Source organism: Salvelinus alpinus, chromosome 5 (assembly GCF_045679555.1).
Source record: "Salvelinus alpinus chromosome 5, SLU_Salpinus.1, whole genome shotgun sequence".
Classification (NCBI taxonomy): Eukaryota; Metazoa; Chordata; class Actinopteri; order Salmoniformes; family Salmonidae; genus Salvelinus; species Salvelinus alpinus.
The window spans coordinates 82,504,885-82,524,520 of record NC_092090.1 but is presented as its reverse complement, the minus strand read 5'-3'; the positions used below and the strand labels follow the sequence as shown (position 1 = coordinate 82,524,520).

At 42.5% G+C, this 19,636-nt stretch overlaps 1 protein-coding gene across 1 annotated transcript; it reads left to right on the top strand.

Moving 5' to 3' along the window:
• The first annotated feature begins 854 nt into the window (after positions 1-854).
• Positions 855-18,860, top strand: LOC139577009 (glycine dehydrogenase (decarboxylating), mitochondrial-like). Its single transcript, XM_071403700.1, has 25 exons — positions 855-1,238; positions 1,414-1,492; positions 3,780-3,915; positions 4,878-5,042; positions 5,563-5,640; positions 5,731-5,878; positions 6,084-6,280; positions 6,487-6,583; positions 7,320-7,425; positions 7,617-7,756; positions 8,790-8,870; positions 8,995-9,092; positions 10,971-11,055; positions 11,213-11,254; positions 11,610-11,752; positions 12,174-12,249; positions 13,205-13,330; positions 13,542-13,691; positions 15,315-15,427; positions 15,646-15,787; positions 16,267-16,378; positions 17,013-17,108; positions 17,268-17,440; positions 17,727-17,807; positions 17,913-18,860. Exons 1-25 carry the CDS (start codon positions 954-956, stop codon positions 18,051-18,053), a joined length of 3,090 nt encoding a protein of 1,029 aa, XP_071259801.1. The 5' UTR covers positions 855-953; the 3' UTR covers positions 18,054-18,860.
• Positions 18,861-19,636: the final 776 nt, after the last annotated feature.

Sequence of the window (19,636 nt, the reverse complement as noted above, 5' to 3'; positions counted from 1 at the left end):
CTGACAAAGATTTTCACCCCATTCGGGAACTTTGCGGTTTGATGATATAACCCCTCTAGTAATTTAATATAATCATTTAATAATATGGTGCAAACAGCCTCCATTCTCAGTTAATCTGTGCTCAAAGTATTTTATAATTGATTAATTCAGAAACATTATTGCAAAGATGTCAACAATACTGAATATGGTCCAGATTGCCAAAAAGGCAGAAAGAGGCTTGGCTTCAATGTGACCTCCATTCTAAAACAACATTCTATGTTACCTTTCTTACCCCTTCACAATTTCTGCCATGGCATGGCAGGCACTATCCATCAGGCAAGATAGTTCCATCATTATATTGCTTTCAACAAATATTAAAAATAACTGGATAATTAAGGTACCCTACATCAACCAGTATAATAAAACATGCCTCCTGGTGGCCCTGTGAATATTACCCAAGGAGGGCGCATTACAAAATAATGAAAATAAAATAATTTAGATAAAGATTTAAAACACACATTTTGTACCTAATGGGATTGCACTGTTTACTTACTTAGACGATTCCCCTACACATGCACAAGCATACTGCATTGGCATGTCGTTTCGAGCGCTCTTGCTATGGTTGTAAACATGTAATACATTTGAATTAATACAAAACACAGCATCTTCGCTCCAACTGACAGCTAACTGGCGGGAGATGATGGTCGCCCGATACAAAGCAGCGGATTCGTTTTATTTACAGTGGGCGGGCAGGTGAGAAAGTTCACTGCAGCTGTTTGACTGGGGCTCGTCAGCGCGTCAGCGACCTTTCTCTTATCGATTGGTTAGTTCTTTTTTAAGGGGCAGGCGTATAAACTAAGCAGTTTGAAGTAGATGGCAGAGACTTTGGGAGAAATCACATGTCTGAGGGATTCAGTTGAGGTCGGCAGCGTGAACGATTTTTTTGAATAGATTTTTGTTTTAGTGAGTTAAAAATGCAAAGCTGTGCAAAGTCTTGGGGGATCCTATTCGCCAAATCGTTGAATTCACATGCACCTTGCAGACATATATCTGGTCAAAGCCGACTTTTTGTGAAACTACAGACTAGAATCCAAAACCGCAATGCTTTTGTAACTGTCCGCGGTCTTCGGATGTCTGCAGTCTATGCTTCTTCCAGACAGATAGACAGAATACTGCCGAGACACGATGATTTTGCTGAGAGACATATTGGTCCAGGCGAAAGGGAGAAAAGGGAGATGCTGGATGTTCTTGGACTTGAGGTAAGATTTATAAACATTTGGATAAATAGAGAATTGATAGGACAGAAAGTAGGCTAATGTGTCGATCTAATGCCTTGCAGGCGCTCTTGCATGTTTCTTGTCATAAACAGCTGAACTTTCAACAATGTATATAGTTTTAGTGCGATTTTTTTGTGATCTATACATTGTTTTACAGTCAATCGCCCAGTTGATAGAAGATACAGTTCCAGAATCCATCCGCATTCAAAGAAGTATGAAAATGGATGATCCTCTCTGTAAGTTTATCTTCTTTCCATCATCTTTAACAGCACGTGTTATTGTTGATGTGTGTGTGTTCTCTCTCTCTCTCACGATATATATATATATATATATATATTGCCTCATCGTGTTATAAAATTCCCGCTTCTGGTATGATTTTGTTTTTCAAGTGCGTTTCAATATTGTTGTTGATTTCCCCGTCAAATGTAATCTTGATACGTTTTATTTATTTGCATTTATGTTTTGTCTGCCTATTTTGCTGGTCTGAGTTTTCTTTTCACATTGTAAATCAAGCCAAACAAGCGACTGGCTGAAATGTAGGTTGCACTCCTATTGTGAAGCCCTCTTCACCGTTAAGTCTTCCTTTGAACATATTTGGAGTTGTTTTTGCGGAACTCAACGAGCAGCACCAATCTCCTGTTGGGAAGCCGATGCTAATAGGATGGCAATTGGAGTGTAAAGTTCAGCCTTGAGCTCCTGTCCCAAGTCCAGTTCATACTGGTTATAGCGTTAACATTACATCACAGACGAATGACATGTGCAAACGAGCTTCATGGAATTCCTAATATGGTTAATTTGATGGGTTTTGGTATTCTTACTTTAATACATTTTTTTTTTTTACATTTAATAATAGACAGACTGATTTACAATCGATTAAGAGAATTAGGAGACCTTTTAAATGTCTTAATATCAATAATAGTTTGTCTACAAAACACTTACTAGGCATATTTCCCTGGCAAACCCCTGCATAATTCCACCAGAGACTGACGTCTCATACTGTTATCACTTGAGATTTACAAGGCTATAAAAATACTATTCTGGACAAGTACAGTACATTGTATTACTAATTTACCTTGTTCTGTGTAATGGATTGCATTTATTAAAAACATTGTTCTAAAGCAACTGACAATATGGCCATAATATACAATATTTAATTAAGCAAAGTAATTTGAAAACAGACAAAAGTATTGCTGATGACAATTTTCATCGAAGGCACATCAAAGATGATTCTTATTTTGCCAATATTCTCACCAGGCCACATTGATGATGCACTCTTACCAGTGACCCATCTCTACAATAATCAATGTAATACAAACTACTCGTGTTGGGGTGTTAATGTCATGTATTGTAACTCTCAGCTGTCAAAATCCCTAGTATTATTGCTGCATAATTTTCTGTTTTGCATCAGTTACAGTAGTCATTGTTTTCACTATCCTGCTTTTCCAGCAGTGCTCAACATGGTGAGAGAAAAGTAATTAAATTGGTAATGGAGGCTTGGCCTAGTGTACTTAAATACCACTGTACTACTTACTGATCAGATGATATAAAATAACACTTACTGATCAGATGATATAAAATAACACTTATCTGCTATTTGGGGAGTTTCCAACATTATTGTTATGCAAAATGATTGACTTAATATTCACAATGCTTAATAAGAAGGTCGAGGGGGGTTCTAAGACCACCCTCGGTCACTCCTTTCTGTCTTGTTCCATTATGTAGCTAACCATGCTGAAGGAACAAACTGGAGGCCATACTGCTTTTTGCTTGTTCAGCTTTGGGGGGGCTTGGTTTGCAAAGCCAGCAAGGGATTCTCTTCACAACAATAGATGTGCTGGATGGTTCTGAATCAGGCTTTTCTGATGCTTTGAGGAACTTTGGGACCATGGGAAAACTGTCCTCTCTAATGAAATGTGCAGCGCCACAGTAGCCCCCCCATTTTTTTTATGGATTTACAGTTAAATTCTTTGCCACCTAAACTCAAACTGCAAATGTTCACCATTTTCTGATCGTATGGTGGTATACCTCATTAGAAATCACCAGAGAAATGCTCATCCTGAATATGAGAGTACTTTGGGCACTCGATTGAAGGGTAGTATTGTCCATTCCTTGCTGAGGGTGTTGCTAAGCAGTGACGGAATGCCTGAGGAATTCCAGTGTCTAGGTGTGTATTGGTTGATCTCCCCTACAGCACTGGAGAATAAGGCTAGATTACTAACCTTTGGGAAAGGGCCCATACGTTGCACATAATTGTCCCCTACAATAGATAGAAATATGATGCACAAATGGAAGTGCATTCTACACGCACAGAAATGTTGTGTACAGTTCACACAGAACACGACAGTGACGTGGAGTACACAAAGCTGTTTTCCTTTCCACTCCATTATGACAGTGAATCTGATGCTATATGACGTTACTGCCCATTCGTTTCAGTGGTTTGTTCAGAAAATATATGGGTATAATTGTTTAATGCACTTTTTCCTCAAATATATGTGATGCCAATTGTGATCTCTATTTCTGCAGGCGAGAATGAAGTCTTGGAGCATCTCCAAAAGATTGCATCAAAGAACAAGGTGTGGAGGTCTTATATCGGAATGGGCTACTACAACTGCTCAGTGCCTCCAGTTATACAGAGAAACCTTCTGGAGAATTCAGGATGGTAACGGTCACTTTGGTACAAACACACAAAAACAAAAGAGTTGTTATTTGTTCTGCATCTAGCCAAGTTGTCTCCATCAGTAGGGCAAGATACTGTTTGATTGTGCACTCAAGGTGCATATATGTATGGGCTTCTGCTTGTGTAACCGATGTGAAATGGCTAGCTAGTTAGCGGTGGTGCGTGCTAATAGCCTTTCAATCGGTGACGTCACTTGCTCTGAGACCTTGAAGTAGTGGTTCCCCTTGCTCTGCAAGGGCCGCGGCTTTTGTAGAGCGATGGGTAACGATGCTTCGTGGGTGACTGTTGTCTGTGTGCAGAGGGTCCCTGGTTCGCGCCGGGGCGAGGGGACGGACTAAAGTTAAACTGTTACACTTGTCATTAAATCACTAGTTGCTACATTGCAGAAAAACGTGCCCCTAATCAAATACATATTTTGACTTGAGGCTCAAGTTTCCAGTTTAGGTTTGCACTGCATTAAATTACATCCTCACATGTTTTTTATTTTTTTTAATGTATTTTACCTGTATTTAACTAGGTAAGTCAGTTAAGAACAAATTCTTATTTTCAGGGGCAGAAGGACAGATTTGTACCTTGTCAGCTCGGGGATTCGAACTTGCAACCTTTCGGTTACTAGCCCAACGCTCTAACCACTAGGCTACCCTGCCGCCCCAATGCGGGATCTTGGGATCTGTTTTTTGTCCGACTTAAAACAAGACAGCACTGACTTTCTTTATTTTTATAAACTTCCACCCATTTCACCCTAGTATATCGATTCCTTGAAAAAGAGTTTGGTTTTTCTGTGTATTGTAATACATTCTTACATTTAAAAAAATATTTTAGTAATTTACCCAGAGCGATTAGTGCATTCCTCTTAAGATAGCTAGGTGAGACAATCACATATCACAGTCGTAGCAAGTACACGTAATGTGTAATAATTTCTCTGTGTCTCCTGTTCTCCTCAGGGTGACACAGTACACCCCCTACCAGCCTGAGGTGGCTCAGGGTCGCCTGGAGAGTCTGCTCAACTACCAGACCATGATCTGTGACATCACGGGCATGGCTGTGGCCAACGCCTCTCTGCTGGATGAGGCGACAGCCGCCGCTGAGGCCATGCAGCTCTGCCATAGGTGAGGGGAGAATAAACATAAGAGAAATAGTGGCTGACCATTAAAAGGTAGTTAATTTAGTATCGTTCATGTATAGGGTCTAGTTATAGTCTATAAATAAGGCCCAGAGTTTCTCCTGATGAGGTTACTTTGTCAGGAAAAACTCCTGGCCCTACACATGTTAAAGGTGCACTATGCAGAAATCGCTCCTCCATTTCCTGGTTTCTAAAATTGTAATAGTTTGCAGAATTTGTGACAAAACAAGCAAGTATAGTGTAGAGAATCATTGTACCATCTAAACCGCTGTGAAATGTTTTCCATAACCAAGAAGATTGTTTGAAGCTGGTGTACAAAAGTTAAAGACGCTAAAACAAAACGTAAGAACGGGAAGCATAGAAATAATGCACATAGAACAGATCTACGGCTTCTTAGATTTGCTTTCAATGAGAATGACAGATCTATAACTGAATTTCTATGTGGATTTGGTCAGGCTGCCCAAAAAGTGACACATTGCGTCTTTAATTGTTTATGTTCCCTACAGACAGAACAAGAGAAGGACGTTCTACATCGACTCACGATGCCACCCTCAGACGATTGCTGTGGTGCAGACCAGAGCCAAGTACGGACATCCTTCATAGCTTCACCAAGGTTATAACTTTGTACTGAAAGCAGCATCCTCATTATGGGTGCTCTGATTGTTGACCAACAGCTACATCGGGGTCAAGACGGTGCTGAAGCTGCCTCATGAGATGGACTTCAGTGGGAAGGATGTGAGCGGTGTGCTGTTCCAGTACCCAGACACCGACGGCAGAGTGGAGGATTTCACTGCGCTGGTGGACCGTGCTCACAAGGGAGGGGTAAGGGAGCTGCCACGTCTGACATTGGTAGTAACCGTTTATTAACCTAGGATGCTATTTTAAAGTAAATGTGGGTTGGGGTTTGGTAGTGTTATTTTGGATTTGTTGCTCCTCGTTTGGTAGGAAAGGACCCCTCATTATGTGGTGATTCCAGTTTGGTACCGAAGTGACTTGTTTGAAGACTCCCCGTCTCTCATCCCTGCAGGCTCTGGCTTGCTGTGCCACCGACCTGCTGGCCCTGTGTGTGCTGCGCCCCCCTGGAGAGTTTGGGGTGGACATCGCCCTGGGCAGCTCCCAGAGGTTCGGAGTACCACTCTGCTACGGTGGTCCCCACGCTGCCTTCTTCTCTGTCAAAGAAAACCTGGTCAGGATGATGCCTGGCAGGATGGTGGGAGTGACCAGGTGAGAGCCCTTAAGATTCACATGGGCCATGTTCAGAATGGAAGTCAGATCTCTTGAGATTGTTCAATCTTGGGCTTTATAAACATGTTGATTGACTTTATATAATTCTTGCTCACAATGGAAAAGACTGAAATATACAGCATGCACATATACATAAAGACTATCTCGATGCACATTGGTTTGAAATGTCCCTTGTTCGTCTGCAGGGATGCAGCTGGTAAGGAGGTGTACCGTCTGGCTCTGCAGACCAGAGAGCAGCACATACGTAGAGACAAGGCCACCAGCAACATCTGTACTGCACAGGTACTGTACAACCCCCCCCCCCCCCATACGACACGCTGTACACCCCCTCAATACCGACACGCTTTACACCCCCCCCCCCCCTCAATACCGACACGGTTTACACCCCCCCCCAATACCGACACGCTGTACACCCCCCAATATCGACACGCTGTACACCCCCCCCCCCCCCCCCCAATACCGACACGCTGTACACCCCCCAATACCGACACGCTATACCCCCCCCAATACCGACACGCTATACCCCCCCCATACCGACACGCTGTACACCCCCTCAATACCGACACGCTTTACACCCACCCCTCAATACCGACATGCTTTACACCCCCCCCCTCAATACCGACACGGTTTACACCCCCCCCAATACCGACACGCTGTACACCCCCCAATATCGACACGCTGTACACCCCCCCCCCCCCCCCAATACCGACACGCTGTACACCCCCCCCAATACCGACACGCTATACCCCCCCATACCGACACGCTGTACACCCCCTCAATACCGACACGCTTTACACCCACCCCTCAATACCGACATGCTTTACACCCCCCCCCCCCCCCCCCAATACCGACATGCTTTGCCCCAGAACAGGATTGTTAACTTAGTGTATTCAACTCTTATGGAAGTTTGTTTCTGTAAAAAATCTCATTGCAGTGGTTGTCTTCAGTTATAAATTATTATTAGTATTTATTTTTTTTAAAGGAAAGTTTCTCACCTTCAAATGTATCTGTCTTTTAGGCTCTGCTGGCCAACATGGCAGCCATGTTTGGGGTGTATCATGGACCCCAGGGCTTAAAGCACATTGCTGAGAGGACACACAATGCTGCACTGATACTGGCTGAAGGTATGTCCTCCGACACCCTGACTACACAGATCCATTTTTACGTCACAACTTTTACGATCAATCAATGGTTAGCAAATTTCAACTATAAGGGTGCATTGAGAAAGACAATGGTAACATTGCTTATTTTCAGATGATTTACAAATGTATTCTTTGAGTTTTTAGAAATGCCTCTCTCCCTCCTTTTGTATCAGGTCTGAAGCGGGCCGGACACAGGCTGCACAGTGAGATATTCTTCGACACGCTGAAGGTTGGCTGCAGTGTGGCAGCCAAGGACATCCTGGAGAGGGCTGTCCAAAGGGAGATTAATCTGCGTGTCTACAGTGAGGGAGTGGTGAGTAGTAACAGATACAGTTTGGGAACAAATTACATTCACATCCACACAGTGTTCCCATGTGCTTTATTGACAACGTTTGACCCTTACATGCTGACCAGACCGGACACGCGAGCGTCGCAAAATAAATTTAGAAATCCATGTTATTCAATTATTGCACCCACACTGCTCGCAGGTGCCAATGAGCGTCTGCGATGCCAAGGGCTAAAATGGAACTCCTTTCTATTTCTGACACAGATCGCGCTGCAAGTCCCGCCTCTCCCATCTCCTCATTGGTTTATAGAAGCAGGTGCCATCTCTTCATTAATTATACCCACGTGGGTGATTGAAAAATGAAATGTTTTGCCGGTCATCGTGGTAATACTATAAACGTTTAGATGCCGATCACCATATAAGTTCAAAGATGAAAAAGCCTGGAAGGAGGAGAGATGACTAGAAACGATTCGGTTGGCCGTTTTATGTGTGGATTAATTGTCGGAGTAGAGGACCTTGTGCATTTCAGGTAAAATAACAACTCAATGTTTATATCCCAGGACAAATTAGCTAGCAACAGCAAGCTAGCTAAATAGGACAAATTAACTAGCTAAATTGCCATACATGTTTAATGCTTTTCGACCTGTTCCCAAATTAATGCCATTGGTTCAGAGTTTGTTTTGATATTTTAACCAGCGTGTCGTGATCGCGTTTGGTTTAGGGGGACAAAATACATTTATGCACGATGGCGCACGCTCGCAGCCTGTTTGGGTTCCGTGTTAGAATACATTGTCATTAAAGGACACAGAAGCATAGATGCACTCATATTAAGACCCCCCCTCCATAGAGCTCCACAGTGGCGGTGTCATAACCTAGCAGTCAAACAGGGAAATGGTTCCAATTGTTTTTGTAACATACATTTTTCCCATAGAGGATTTTAGAAACACTTAAAATAAGGGCTGTGTTTCATTTAAGCTTACCCTGGCGTGATGTTTTGATAACCATGTAAATCTCTCGGACAAGGTGACTTTTGGTTGAAATTATTTATTTGTTTACCTAGTTAGGTGTGTCTCTGGATGAGACCGTGACGGAGAGAGACTTGGACGATCTGCTCTGGGTCTTTGGATGTGAATCCTCAGCGGTACGTTTGCTTTCAATGGAATAAGATTATGCATATATTCAGCATTGCTTTCTTAAGAGAGTGCAAAGGTCCATCTTGAAGCCATAGGACAAATATCAAATTTCATTTAAATCTCAATTTACAGGAGCTGATTGCTGAGAAGATGGGTGAAAGGGTGAAAGGCATTATGGGTAGTCCTTTCAAGAGGACCAGCAAGTACCTCGTTCACACAGTCTTCAACAGGTTGGTCTGTTTGTAGCTGCCACGTATTACAATATTTGCCGTAATAAGGATGAGCTTGTTATGCCATAACTGTTGATGACTTGTGTTCTCAGTGATGATAGTATTATCAGTATAATGACACCAGACTGGTGAGAGACATTAGGTGACGTTCCGTGATTATTGTCTTTGTTGTCCCAAACTACAGTTGATGCTTGGTAGAATAATTCCTTGCACTGATAGCATAAGGTTGTTACACATACAGTACCAGTAGAAAGTTTGGACGCACCTACTCATTCAAGGGTTTTTCTTTATTTTACTATTTCCTACATTGTAGAATAATAGTGAAGACCTCAAAACTATGAAATAACACATGGATTCATGTAGTAAACAAAAGTGTTAAACAAAAATATATTTTAGACTCTTCAAAGTAGCCACCCTTTGCTTTGACAGCTTTGCACACTCTTGGCATTCTCTCAACCAGCTTCACCTGGAATGCTTTTCCAACAGTTCCCACATATGCTGAGCACTTGTTGGCTACTTTTCCTTCAGTCTGCAGTCCAACTCATCCCAAACCATCTCAATTGGGTTGAGGTCGGGTGATTGTGGAGGGCATGTCATCTGACGCAGCACTCACTCTCCTTCTTGGTCAAATAGCCCTTACACAGCCTGGATGTGTGTTGTGTCATTGTCCTGTTGAATAACAAATGATAGTCCCACTAAGCGCAAACCAGATGGGATGGCGTATCGCTGCAGAATGCTGTGGGAGCCATGCTTGTTAAGTGTGCCTTGAATTATAAATAAATCAGACGGTGTCACCAACAAAGCACCATCACACCTCCTCCATACTTCACGGTGGGAACCACACATGCAGAGACCATCTGTTCTCTTACTCTGCGTCTCACAAATACACGGCGGTTGAAACCAAAAATCGCAAATTTGGACTCATCAGACCAAAGGACACATTTCCACTGGTCTAATGTCCATTGCTCATGTTTCTTGGCCCAAGCAAGTCTCTTCTTATTATTGGTGTCCTTTAGTAGTGGTTTCTATGCAGCAGTTTGGCCATGAAGGCCTGATTTCACGCAGTTTCCTCTGAGCAGTTGATGTTGAAATGTGTCTGTTACTTGAACTCTGAAGCATTTATTTGGGCTGCAATTTCTGAGGCCGGTAACTCTAATGAACTTATCCTCTGCAGCAGAGGTAACTCTGGGTCTTCCTTTCCTGTGGCGGTCCTTATGAGAGCCAGTTTCATCATAGCGCTTGATGGTTTTTGCGATTGCACTTGAAGAAACTTTCAAAGTTCTTGAAATGTTCCAGATTGACTGACTGTCTTAAAGTAATGATTTACTGTCGTTTCTCTTTGCTTATTTGAGCTGTTCTTGCCATAAAATGGACTTGGTATTTTACCAAATAGGGCTATCTTCTGTATACCACCCCTACCTTGTCACTAACACAACTGATTGGCTCAAACGCATTAAGAAGGAAAGAAATTCCACAAATTAACAAGGCACACCTGTTAATTGAAATGCATTCCAGGTGACTACCTCATGAAGCTGGTTGAGAGAATGCCAAGAGTGCAAAGCTGTCATCAAGACAAATGGTGGCTACTTTGAAGAATCTCAAATATACAATATTTTCATTTGTTTTGCACTTTATTTGGTTACTACATGATTCCATATGTGTTATTTCATAGTTTTGATGTCTTCACTATTATTCTACAATGTAGAAAATAGTAAAAATAAAGAAAAACCCTGGATTGAGTAGGTGTCAACTTTTGACTGGTACTGTATAAGGGATAATACAGGGTTTAAGCACTAAGGTTATTAAAGTAAAATAACACATTAGGCCTAAAACATATCTTTATAATCTTGATTCACTCCTATTTTTCATCCCATGCAGTTACCATTCGGAGACCAACATTGTGCGCTACATGAAACGCTTGGAGAACAAGGACATCTCTCTGGTTCACAGCATGATTCCACTGGTGAGTTATGGGAAAGCAAAGAAATGTTTTATTTTCGTTTATTTTTTATTTTTACGTAAGCTTTTTTTACATGGTCTGAATACTAAAAACCTACGAACTACTGAAAAGATTTCTCGGCCATTGCCATTTGTAATATCCATTTTGTTTTCCATGTCAGGGTTCCTGCACAATGAAGCTAAACAGTTCTTCAGAGCTCATGGTGAGTTAATATCAGGGTTGGGGTCAATTCGGTTAGAAGGCAATCAATTCAGGAAGTACTGAGATTGCACCAATAATTAAAGGGCTTTAGCTTGCAATGATTTCCCAATAAACTTAAAAGTTAAAGCTATTTATTCTAAAAGTTTCCATTTTTAAATTCAAATCAGTTCCTGAATTGACTCTTCGATTTGAATTGACCCCAACCCTGATTAACTAATATTTTATTTCTCCTCCTTATGGTGGTTGTGTTGTGAAAAACACTAGCTTACCTTATGTACACTGTTTTGTCATAAAGACATCGCTGACTGTCATTTCCCATATTTCTCCCTTTGTTCTCTCTTTCCCACTGTTTTTAGCCCATCACCTGGAAGGAGTTTGCCAACCTTCACCCCTTCTGTCCCCTGGACCAGGCTGAGGGTTATCAGCAGCTCTTCAGGCAGCTGGAGAAGGATCTCTGTGAGGTGACTGGCTATGACAAGATCTCCTTCCAACCCAACAGGTAAGCCCCTCACTGACAGCAATATTCAGTCTGGGGTATTCATGACCAACTGGGATTTCAGTTTCCCAGACTCCTCATCCGAGCGTGATTTTCCTGTCGCCCTCTGTTACACATACCACATTGTCCAATTGATTAATTTCACTTGATCATATAACTCAGTTTGTGGCTGATAACTATGGTTCCAAGTCCCCAACTTATCAGTATAAATGGGGCTGATGAAAAGCACATCGTGCTACATTGGCCTGGAAAGATAGCGGCCTGGTTGTTCAACTCTTATTCCATGCTTTTCCTTTACAGTTACTATGACGCTCATATAGACTAACCTTTGAACTCGGCACGTTTGATTATGCTGAGACTTCACTGGGAGCATGTGTCTGTGAGCATGTCTGGTACATTAAGACTGTATAACCTCGTCTTTCAGTGGTGCTCAGGGAGAATACGCTGGCCTCGCGGCCATCAAAGCCTACCTGAACTCTAAAGGAGAGGCCCATAGAACAGTAAGTATGGTTCTGATGAAACTAAACACATCTTTGCTAGCACACATGCTAGGCCCTGTAGATTCAAAATAACCCACCCTTGGTTAATTGTTAAAACATTATATCAAAGTACATGTTGGGGTTTGCATACTACAAATGACCTTAATTAATTTTCAGTCAGAATGTTTGCACCCATTTCCCTGTAAACAACCTGTATGTAATACATGATACTTAGACCCACCTATAATCATTTATCACATGTAAAGACATAAAGGGACTCGTTTTAAGTACAATCACTTGTTTGTCAACAGACATTGTATTGGAAAAGCTCAATCTGAAGAAGAGTTGTTTTGGATACTTCTACAGGAACTTTGAAAGGCCCCAAGTGTCACAATGTGCTGGGTTGAAGTGGCTTGAGTACATCTGGTGATGGGAATATGATAGAACAGTGACCGAAGATAAGACTGCTCGTTCAAGTAGCTTTCCAGTTTTGTAATTTGGCCTTTATTTTTTAACTATTATAAGCACTTCTTTGATAGTGGCGTGAGCTCTTGAAACAGTCAAGGTCCACAGTTGTGCAAATAAGGGACAGAAAATACCACACTGTCTGGAAGTTACTTGATTCCAAGATCCCATATTTGGTGTTTTTTGTGAACTGCAAGTCATGGGCAAAATATATTGAGCTCAGTTTGTTTTTCCTGTTAGGGGGGGGGGAAATGTAAACGTTACCCAACAAACACACAGGTCTGGATGACCTTGTGTGACAATATTGCAAAATGTCAAAATAAGTCTCCTTATAAAAGAGAGAAAATAAATTGACGACGTATTTTAAATCATGTTTGCTGTCAATTGGAGATTTGCGCTTCGAAATCTTATGACTGTGATTGCATATCTAATGGTTGACTTGTTTAGGCCTAATTCTCTTTTACTTTGATGGTCTGAGTGTAACTGTTTCTGATATTTTCCTTTTGCTCAGGTTTGTCTGATTCCCAAGTCAGCCCATGGTACCAACCCGGCCAGTGCCCAGATGGCTGGCATGAAGGTGCAGGTGGTGGAGGTGGACAAGGATGGCAACATTGACATGGCAAATCTCAAGGCACTGGTAAGAGCTGGTTGGAGTGATTCTGCTCAGCTCACTGTTAGAGTAGCCTTTCAATCTAACCAGCCGCACTAAAAAATCATTGCTGAACATGATGGCCCGACAGTCAGGTCACTCACTATGTACTGGTAGTGTAATTGGCAGTCAATTACCCCCCCCCCCCCCCCTTAAAAGTGGACTGTCATGTTGCAGAGTCACATTATTCCCCTCTCAGGTGGACAAACACAAGGCTAACCTGGCAGCCATGATGATCACGTACCCCTCCACCTTCGGTGTGTTTGAGGAGAGGATTGATGATGTCTGCAATCTCATCCACCTGAACGGAGGACAGGTCTACCTGGACGGTGCTAATATGAACGCACAGGTGAGAGAAGAGTATAAGCTGTGTACTAAAACTGTTGAAAGACCTTTTATGGTAAAAAAACAAATTGGGTTGCTTATCCACATGTTAATTGAATCATGGGCCCATTATTTTAATATTGAGTTATATTACAGAAGTGTATTTGAAAGAACCTTATGAAAGTATGTATATATTTTTTACAAGTGTCTCAGGGATTGCACTTCTACAGCGTACGGTTGAATATTTTCAGTATTTTACAAATGTTCCGTCCTGAGAATAAATCACTTTTCTCTCCGGGTAAGCCAGTATTTCCCGCCAAAACAGGAAGTGCCATTCTAAAGCATAAATACACTACATGGCCAAAAATATGTGGACATCCCTTCAAATTAGTGGATTTGGCTATTTCAGCCACATCTGTTGCTGACCGGTGTATAAAATTGAGCACACAGCCATGTAATCTCCATAAACAAACATTGGCAGTAGAATGGCCCATACTGAAGAGCTCCGTGACTTTCAACTTGGCACTGTCATAGAATGCCTCCTTTCCAACAAGTCAGTCTGTCAAATTTCTGCCCTGCTAGAGCTGCCCCAGTCAACTGTAAGTGCTGTTATTGTGAAGTGGAAATGTCTATGAGCAACAACGGCTCAGCCGCAAAGTGGTATGCCCCACAAGCTCACAGAACGGGACCACCGAGTGCACGTAGAGTGTAAAAAAACGTCTGTCCTCGGTTACAACATTCGGCACTTAGTTACAAACTGCCTCTGGAAGCAATGTGAGCAGAAGAACTGTTCGTCGGGTGCTTCATGGAATGCGTTTCCATGGCCGAGCAGCCACACAAGCCTAAGATCACCATGCGCAATGCCAAGAGTCTGCTGGAGTGGTGTAAAGCTCGCTGCCATTGGACTCTGGTTTGGCGGATGCCAGGAGAACGCTACCTGCCCAAATGCATAGTGCCAACTGTAAAGTTCGGAGGAATAATGGCCTGGGGCTGTTTTTCATGGTTCGGGCTAGGCCCCTTAGTTCCAGTGAAGGGTAATCTTAACACTACATTATACAATGACATTCTAGGGAATTCTGTGCTTCCAACTTTGTGGCAACAGTTTGGGGTAGGACGTTTCAGCATGACAATGCCCACGTGCACAAAGTGAGGTCCATACAGAAATGGTTTGTCAATCGGTGTGGAAGAACTTGACTGACCTGCACAGAGCCTTGACCTCAAGCCCATCGAACATCTTTGGGATGAATTGGAATACTGACTGCGAGCTAGCCTTAATCGCCCAACATCAGTGCCCGACCTCAAATGCTCTTGTGGCTGAATGGAAGGAAGTCCCTGCATGTTCCAACATCTTGTGGAAAGCCTTCCCAGAAGAGTGGAGGCTGTTATAGCAGCAAAGGTGGGACCAACTCCAAAAATAATGCCCATGATTTTGGAATGAGATGTTCCCTGAGCAGGTGTCCACATACTTTTGGTCATGTAGTGTATTTGAGCTATTCAATTTGATTATTTTTGAACCCAGGTCTAATGCATTTTACCCCCAGAGTACAGTAGCGCCCTCTTCTGCAAATGAGTGTAACTTTGGAGAATTGCTTTTCTACCACATTGTCATCACCGCTCTCTCCTACCTGCTCTCTACTCTACTCTACAGGTGGGCCTGTGTCGTCCTGGTGACTATGGATCTGACGTCTCTCACTTGAACCTCCACAAGACTTTCTGTATCCCCCACGGAGGTGGAGGACCAGGGATGGGACCTATTGGCGTGTAAGTGACAAACTGGATAGTTTCCCTCAAATGCACATTGATGGGCTAAGCACAAACTCAAGCTGCCAAAAGCAGATCTATGACTGGCCAAATCCATTATAAATGTGGAGTTTTTTTCCTGGTCAGGAAACACTACTACTCTCTTAGTGCAAAAAAACACAATTTTAAAAAGTGGATAAGTAATTACTTTTGACTTTAAATCAAGTTATGTTAAACAGGAAGGAGCACCTCGCCCCGTTCCTGCCTAGCCACCCAGTGGTCTTAATGTCAGCAGGCAACATGTCCAGCTCCCTGGGCACCATCAGTGCTGCCCCCTGGGGCTCCAGTGCCATCCTGCCTATCTCCTGGGCTTACATCAAGGTCAGTACTACATCTATCCTAAGAGCAGGTTGACATTTGTCATGAATATTGTCTTGGAGGAAGAACTGAGTGGTATCTGCTAGATTGGCCAGATGCAAAGTCAATATTGGCTATATTGTGAAAATGTAATGGAATCCAAAAAGTGTTTTTTGGTCTTTAATTTAAGGTTAGGCATCAGGATTAGCAGTGTGGTTAATGTTAGGTGTAAAATCAGATTCTATGACTTTGTGGCAATGCCAGCTTGTGACCACTGCAGAGCTGCCGCCAGTACACAAGTCATGACATTACATGCCAACATGGATCTTATGGTTCATTCAGTGCCATGGAATTTCAATAATGATAGATTTGTTAGAATAGTGTTATTCAGGATACTCAAATTGTCTTTCTAGGCAAATGCAGAGAGAAAACATGCAACTAAAGCAGCGACATCAGTTGAGTAGATGTCGATATAGACCCTGCCCTTGTATCCTACTGTGTAGATGATGGGAGCCAAGGGGCTGGTTCACGCCACAGAGGTGGCTATCCTGAATGCCAACTATATGGCCAAGAGACTGGAGAGCCACTACAAAATCCTCTTCAAAGGCAGGAAAGGTGAGTGGTAGTTCCTATTCACCCCGTATGGCAGCGTTTTCCAAACTAGGGGTCATGACCTTGTCGGATTTCTTGATTTGAAAATGGGGTCGCGAGAGAAACTGTGCCATTTAGTTCATAGAACCACGGGTACACGAGTAACCTTTTGATAGCCGCTAAAAGCGGTCGGGACAAACAGAGCGGTCTGTTTTACTTCCTACAAATGTGGCTCACATTTTTGAACAGTTGGAGCTATAAGCTATTATGACCCCATTCCTGAAAGCTAAGACTCGCAGTTACACGTACGTGTCTTTTTCTCTCTACGACGCGCACAAGCTGCACAGGACTTAAAACAGAGTGGACAGGACCAGTCGCCAAATCTGACTGGAGGGAGAAGAACACCATCACTGAAAGCGGTGATCTTTTCTGCACAGAAGATCATACAATTATTGCCAGATGATCTTCTTAGATTTTGTTCCTAAACTTTAATACCTTTGCATCTGTTACTTGGAACCATATTCCATTTGTAATGGACGGTCACACTCCCAAATAAAAGTAAACATTTTGCTTTTGATTACATCACTTTATAAAGTCCTTCAGTAATTAGCCAACACTAGCAAAATGTTGCTTTAACACCGATTGTTTTGGTCCACAGGCTTTTGTGCTCATGAATTTATTTTGGATGTGAGGCCATTCAAGAAGTCTGCAAACATTGAAGCGGTGGATGTGGCAAAAAGGCTACAGGATTACGGTGAGCTGGAACACATTGCATTAACGGATAGTTGGGCACTGCTGAAAAGTCAACATGGCCCACTTGTCTCTTACTCTAAGTAAAAAAAAATATTTGGAATACTTTTATTGAATTTACCCGTAAGCCTTCTTATCCCCCTGTGTGTCTGACCTTGGTCAGGTTTCCATGCCCCCACCATGTCGTGGCCCGTGGCAGGAACCCTGATGATCGAGCCCACTGAGTCGGAGGACAAGGCAGAGATGGACCGCTTCTGTGACTCGCTGATGGGAATCAGACAGGAAATAGCAGATATCGAGGAAGGCAGGATGGATGCCCGCATTAACCCATTGAAGGTACGTCACTGGCCTGACTCAGACAACTAACACATTGTGTGTCAAGTCATGCAATCAGCTACGTACAGTGGTCATTAAACTCATAGCAATTTTACTAAGTCAACATTATTTGGGGTTGGAGTTTTTCACTAGATGGTTTAAGAAATACCCCTGTGATATGGACAACCTTTTATTATAGTGTTATTGAGCATAAATCTGTTCTTTTAGTGGTAGCACCTAAAATGTGGCACGAGTTGCTTTGTCACCAGACCAGCTAAAATAAGTGTTCACTGGGGTCTGTCCACAGATGGCACCTCACTCCCTGGCAAGCATCACCTCCTCTACCTGGGACAGGCCCTACTCCAGGGAGTATGCTGCTTTCCCCCTGGTGAGTCTTCCTTCTGGAAAACATCACACACTACCAACTCCACTAAAAATGGTTGTTTTCATGTGAATGTCAACATGTTTACATCAGCGTTATCCCCATTTCCAGCCATTCGTGAGGCCCGAGACCAAATTCTGGCCATCCATCTCCAGGATTGACGACATCTACGGTGACCAGCACCTGGTCTGCACCTGCCCCCCCATGGATGTGTATGAGTCACCATACGAGGAGAAGAGAGCTTCCTCATGACAAATGCCTCCATTATACCAGTCGTCATCATCACACTTCCAAATTCTGAAAATCCATTGAGTTGTATCGTACACTGTAGTTTCTGTATTTCAATGTTCAACTATTTTCTGTTGTACAAATAGTTGCCTTGACTCTCCCTTCGTGACGTTTTTATCTTCTAAAGTAGCGGATCGGACTAACACGTAGATCAAGTTTTAGGGTTTTGTTAATATTTGCTGTGTTCTGTGCATGAAAATGTTTAAAATGTGTATTTTGACACGTTTGCCTAATCACTTATACTAGTCTTGATATGTATTATGGATAGTTTTAATGATCTAAGGAAAATAGTTGTATTGAACATTGTCAATCTTTTCTTGTTCAGTTTGAAGTAGACTTCAGTCATTTCTTTTCCACATAAGGAAATACTGCCATCTAGATGTGAATGTTAAACACCAAAAATGTTCTCACATGATTTGTTCTGAGACACTAATACATTTGGACATTAAGATATTTCTTATCTCCAAAACAGACTAAGGTGATGTTCATCGAACTAATTGGGCTGTAAGTATTAGTTCAAAGAATGACTTCAGTTCTCTGCCTATGGACATGGCATGAGAACCCCAAGGAAGTTCATTCCTTTTGTTAATCCTATTGGGTGATCATCTTTGCTTAGCCTCAATACATTGTGACTTACTGTACAACTGGGAACAGTTGTGGGTGCATTACTTTAAAGTGCTGAATATCAACGTAAAGATTGTTAGACCCAAAATAGACAACTTGTAAGCTCTACAGCCTGTATGCGTGATTAAATTACACATCGACTTGTGACTAAGGTCATTTTTGCAACTCATTCACCATGTAAGAACACAATTTAAGGATGTATGAGACTCAATTTGAAGAGCTTGCAAACTTGAGCATCAGTTCCAGTCACACACACACACACACAATTGACTAGTGTCATGACGTTGCCCTCTTTGGATACAGCGAGCACCATCCCACTCTGTCTCTTACATTCCGGCTGCTGCGACCTCAAGTCGTAAATTCCTAGAGGAGATTATCTCCTCATGGCCACAGTATAGAGAGTTTCCATAGAGAGAACAAAGGAATTTCTTCCACCTCACAGAACTTGAGGTCTGAACATTTTTATTCTGGAGAAGGTATAAAAGATCGGTGAAGAATCCAGCTACGAACTGGTCCGTTTTGTACAATTTTGTGAAACTCATGGGAGACAATACGGCCACATTACCATAACGCTGTTTATATAATAGCCTCATGAGGTTGACATCTAATTGTTGTATAAGATGAGTGAGGATGATACTGTTTGTGAAATTGTGTAATGTGATTTTGGACCGTTTAATGAAGGATTCCCTTTGGAGTTTAACTAAATCAGAGGACCGCTCATGAGCAGTTAGGACCTGGCGTCATGACAGCCTTTCTCTGCTCTTCCGAATAAAACCCCCACCCGGGTTTTCTATCACCAGACCTAGCTTCCCTCAATTACGTGATGGCTAAAGGTTGCAGACCAGCTTACCTCGATAACGAGAAGGCCAAGGTTGGAGAGGAGACCATAAACCTAAGGTTTGAGTAGATGGCTGCATCTTTTA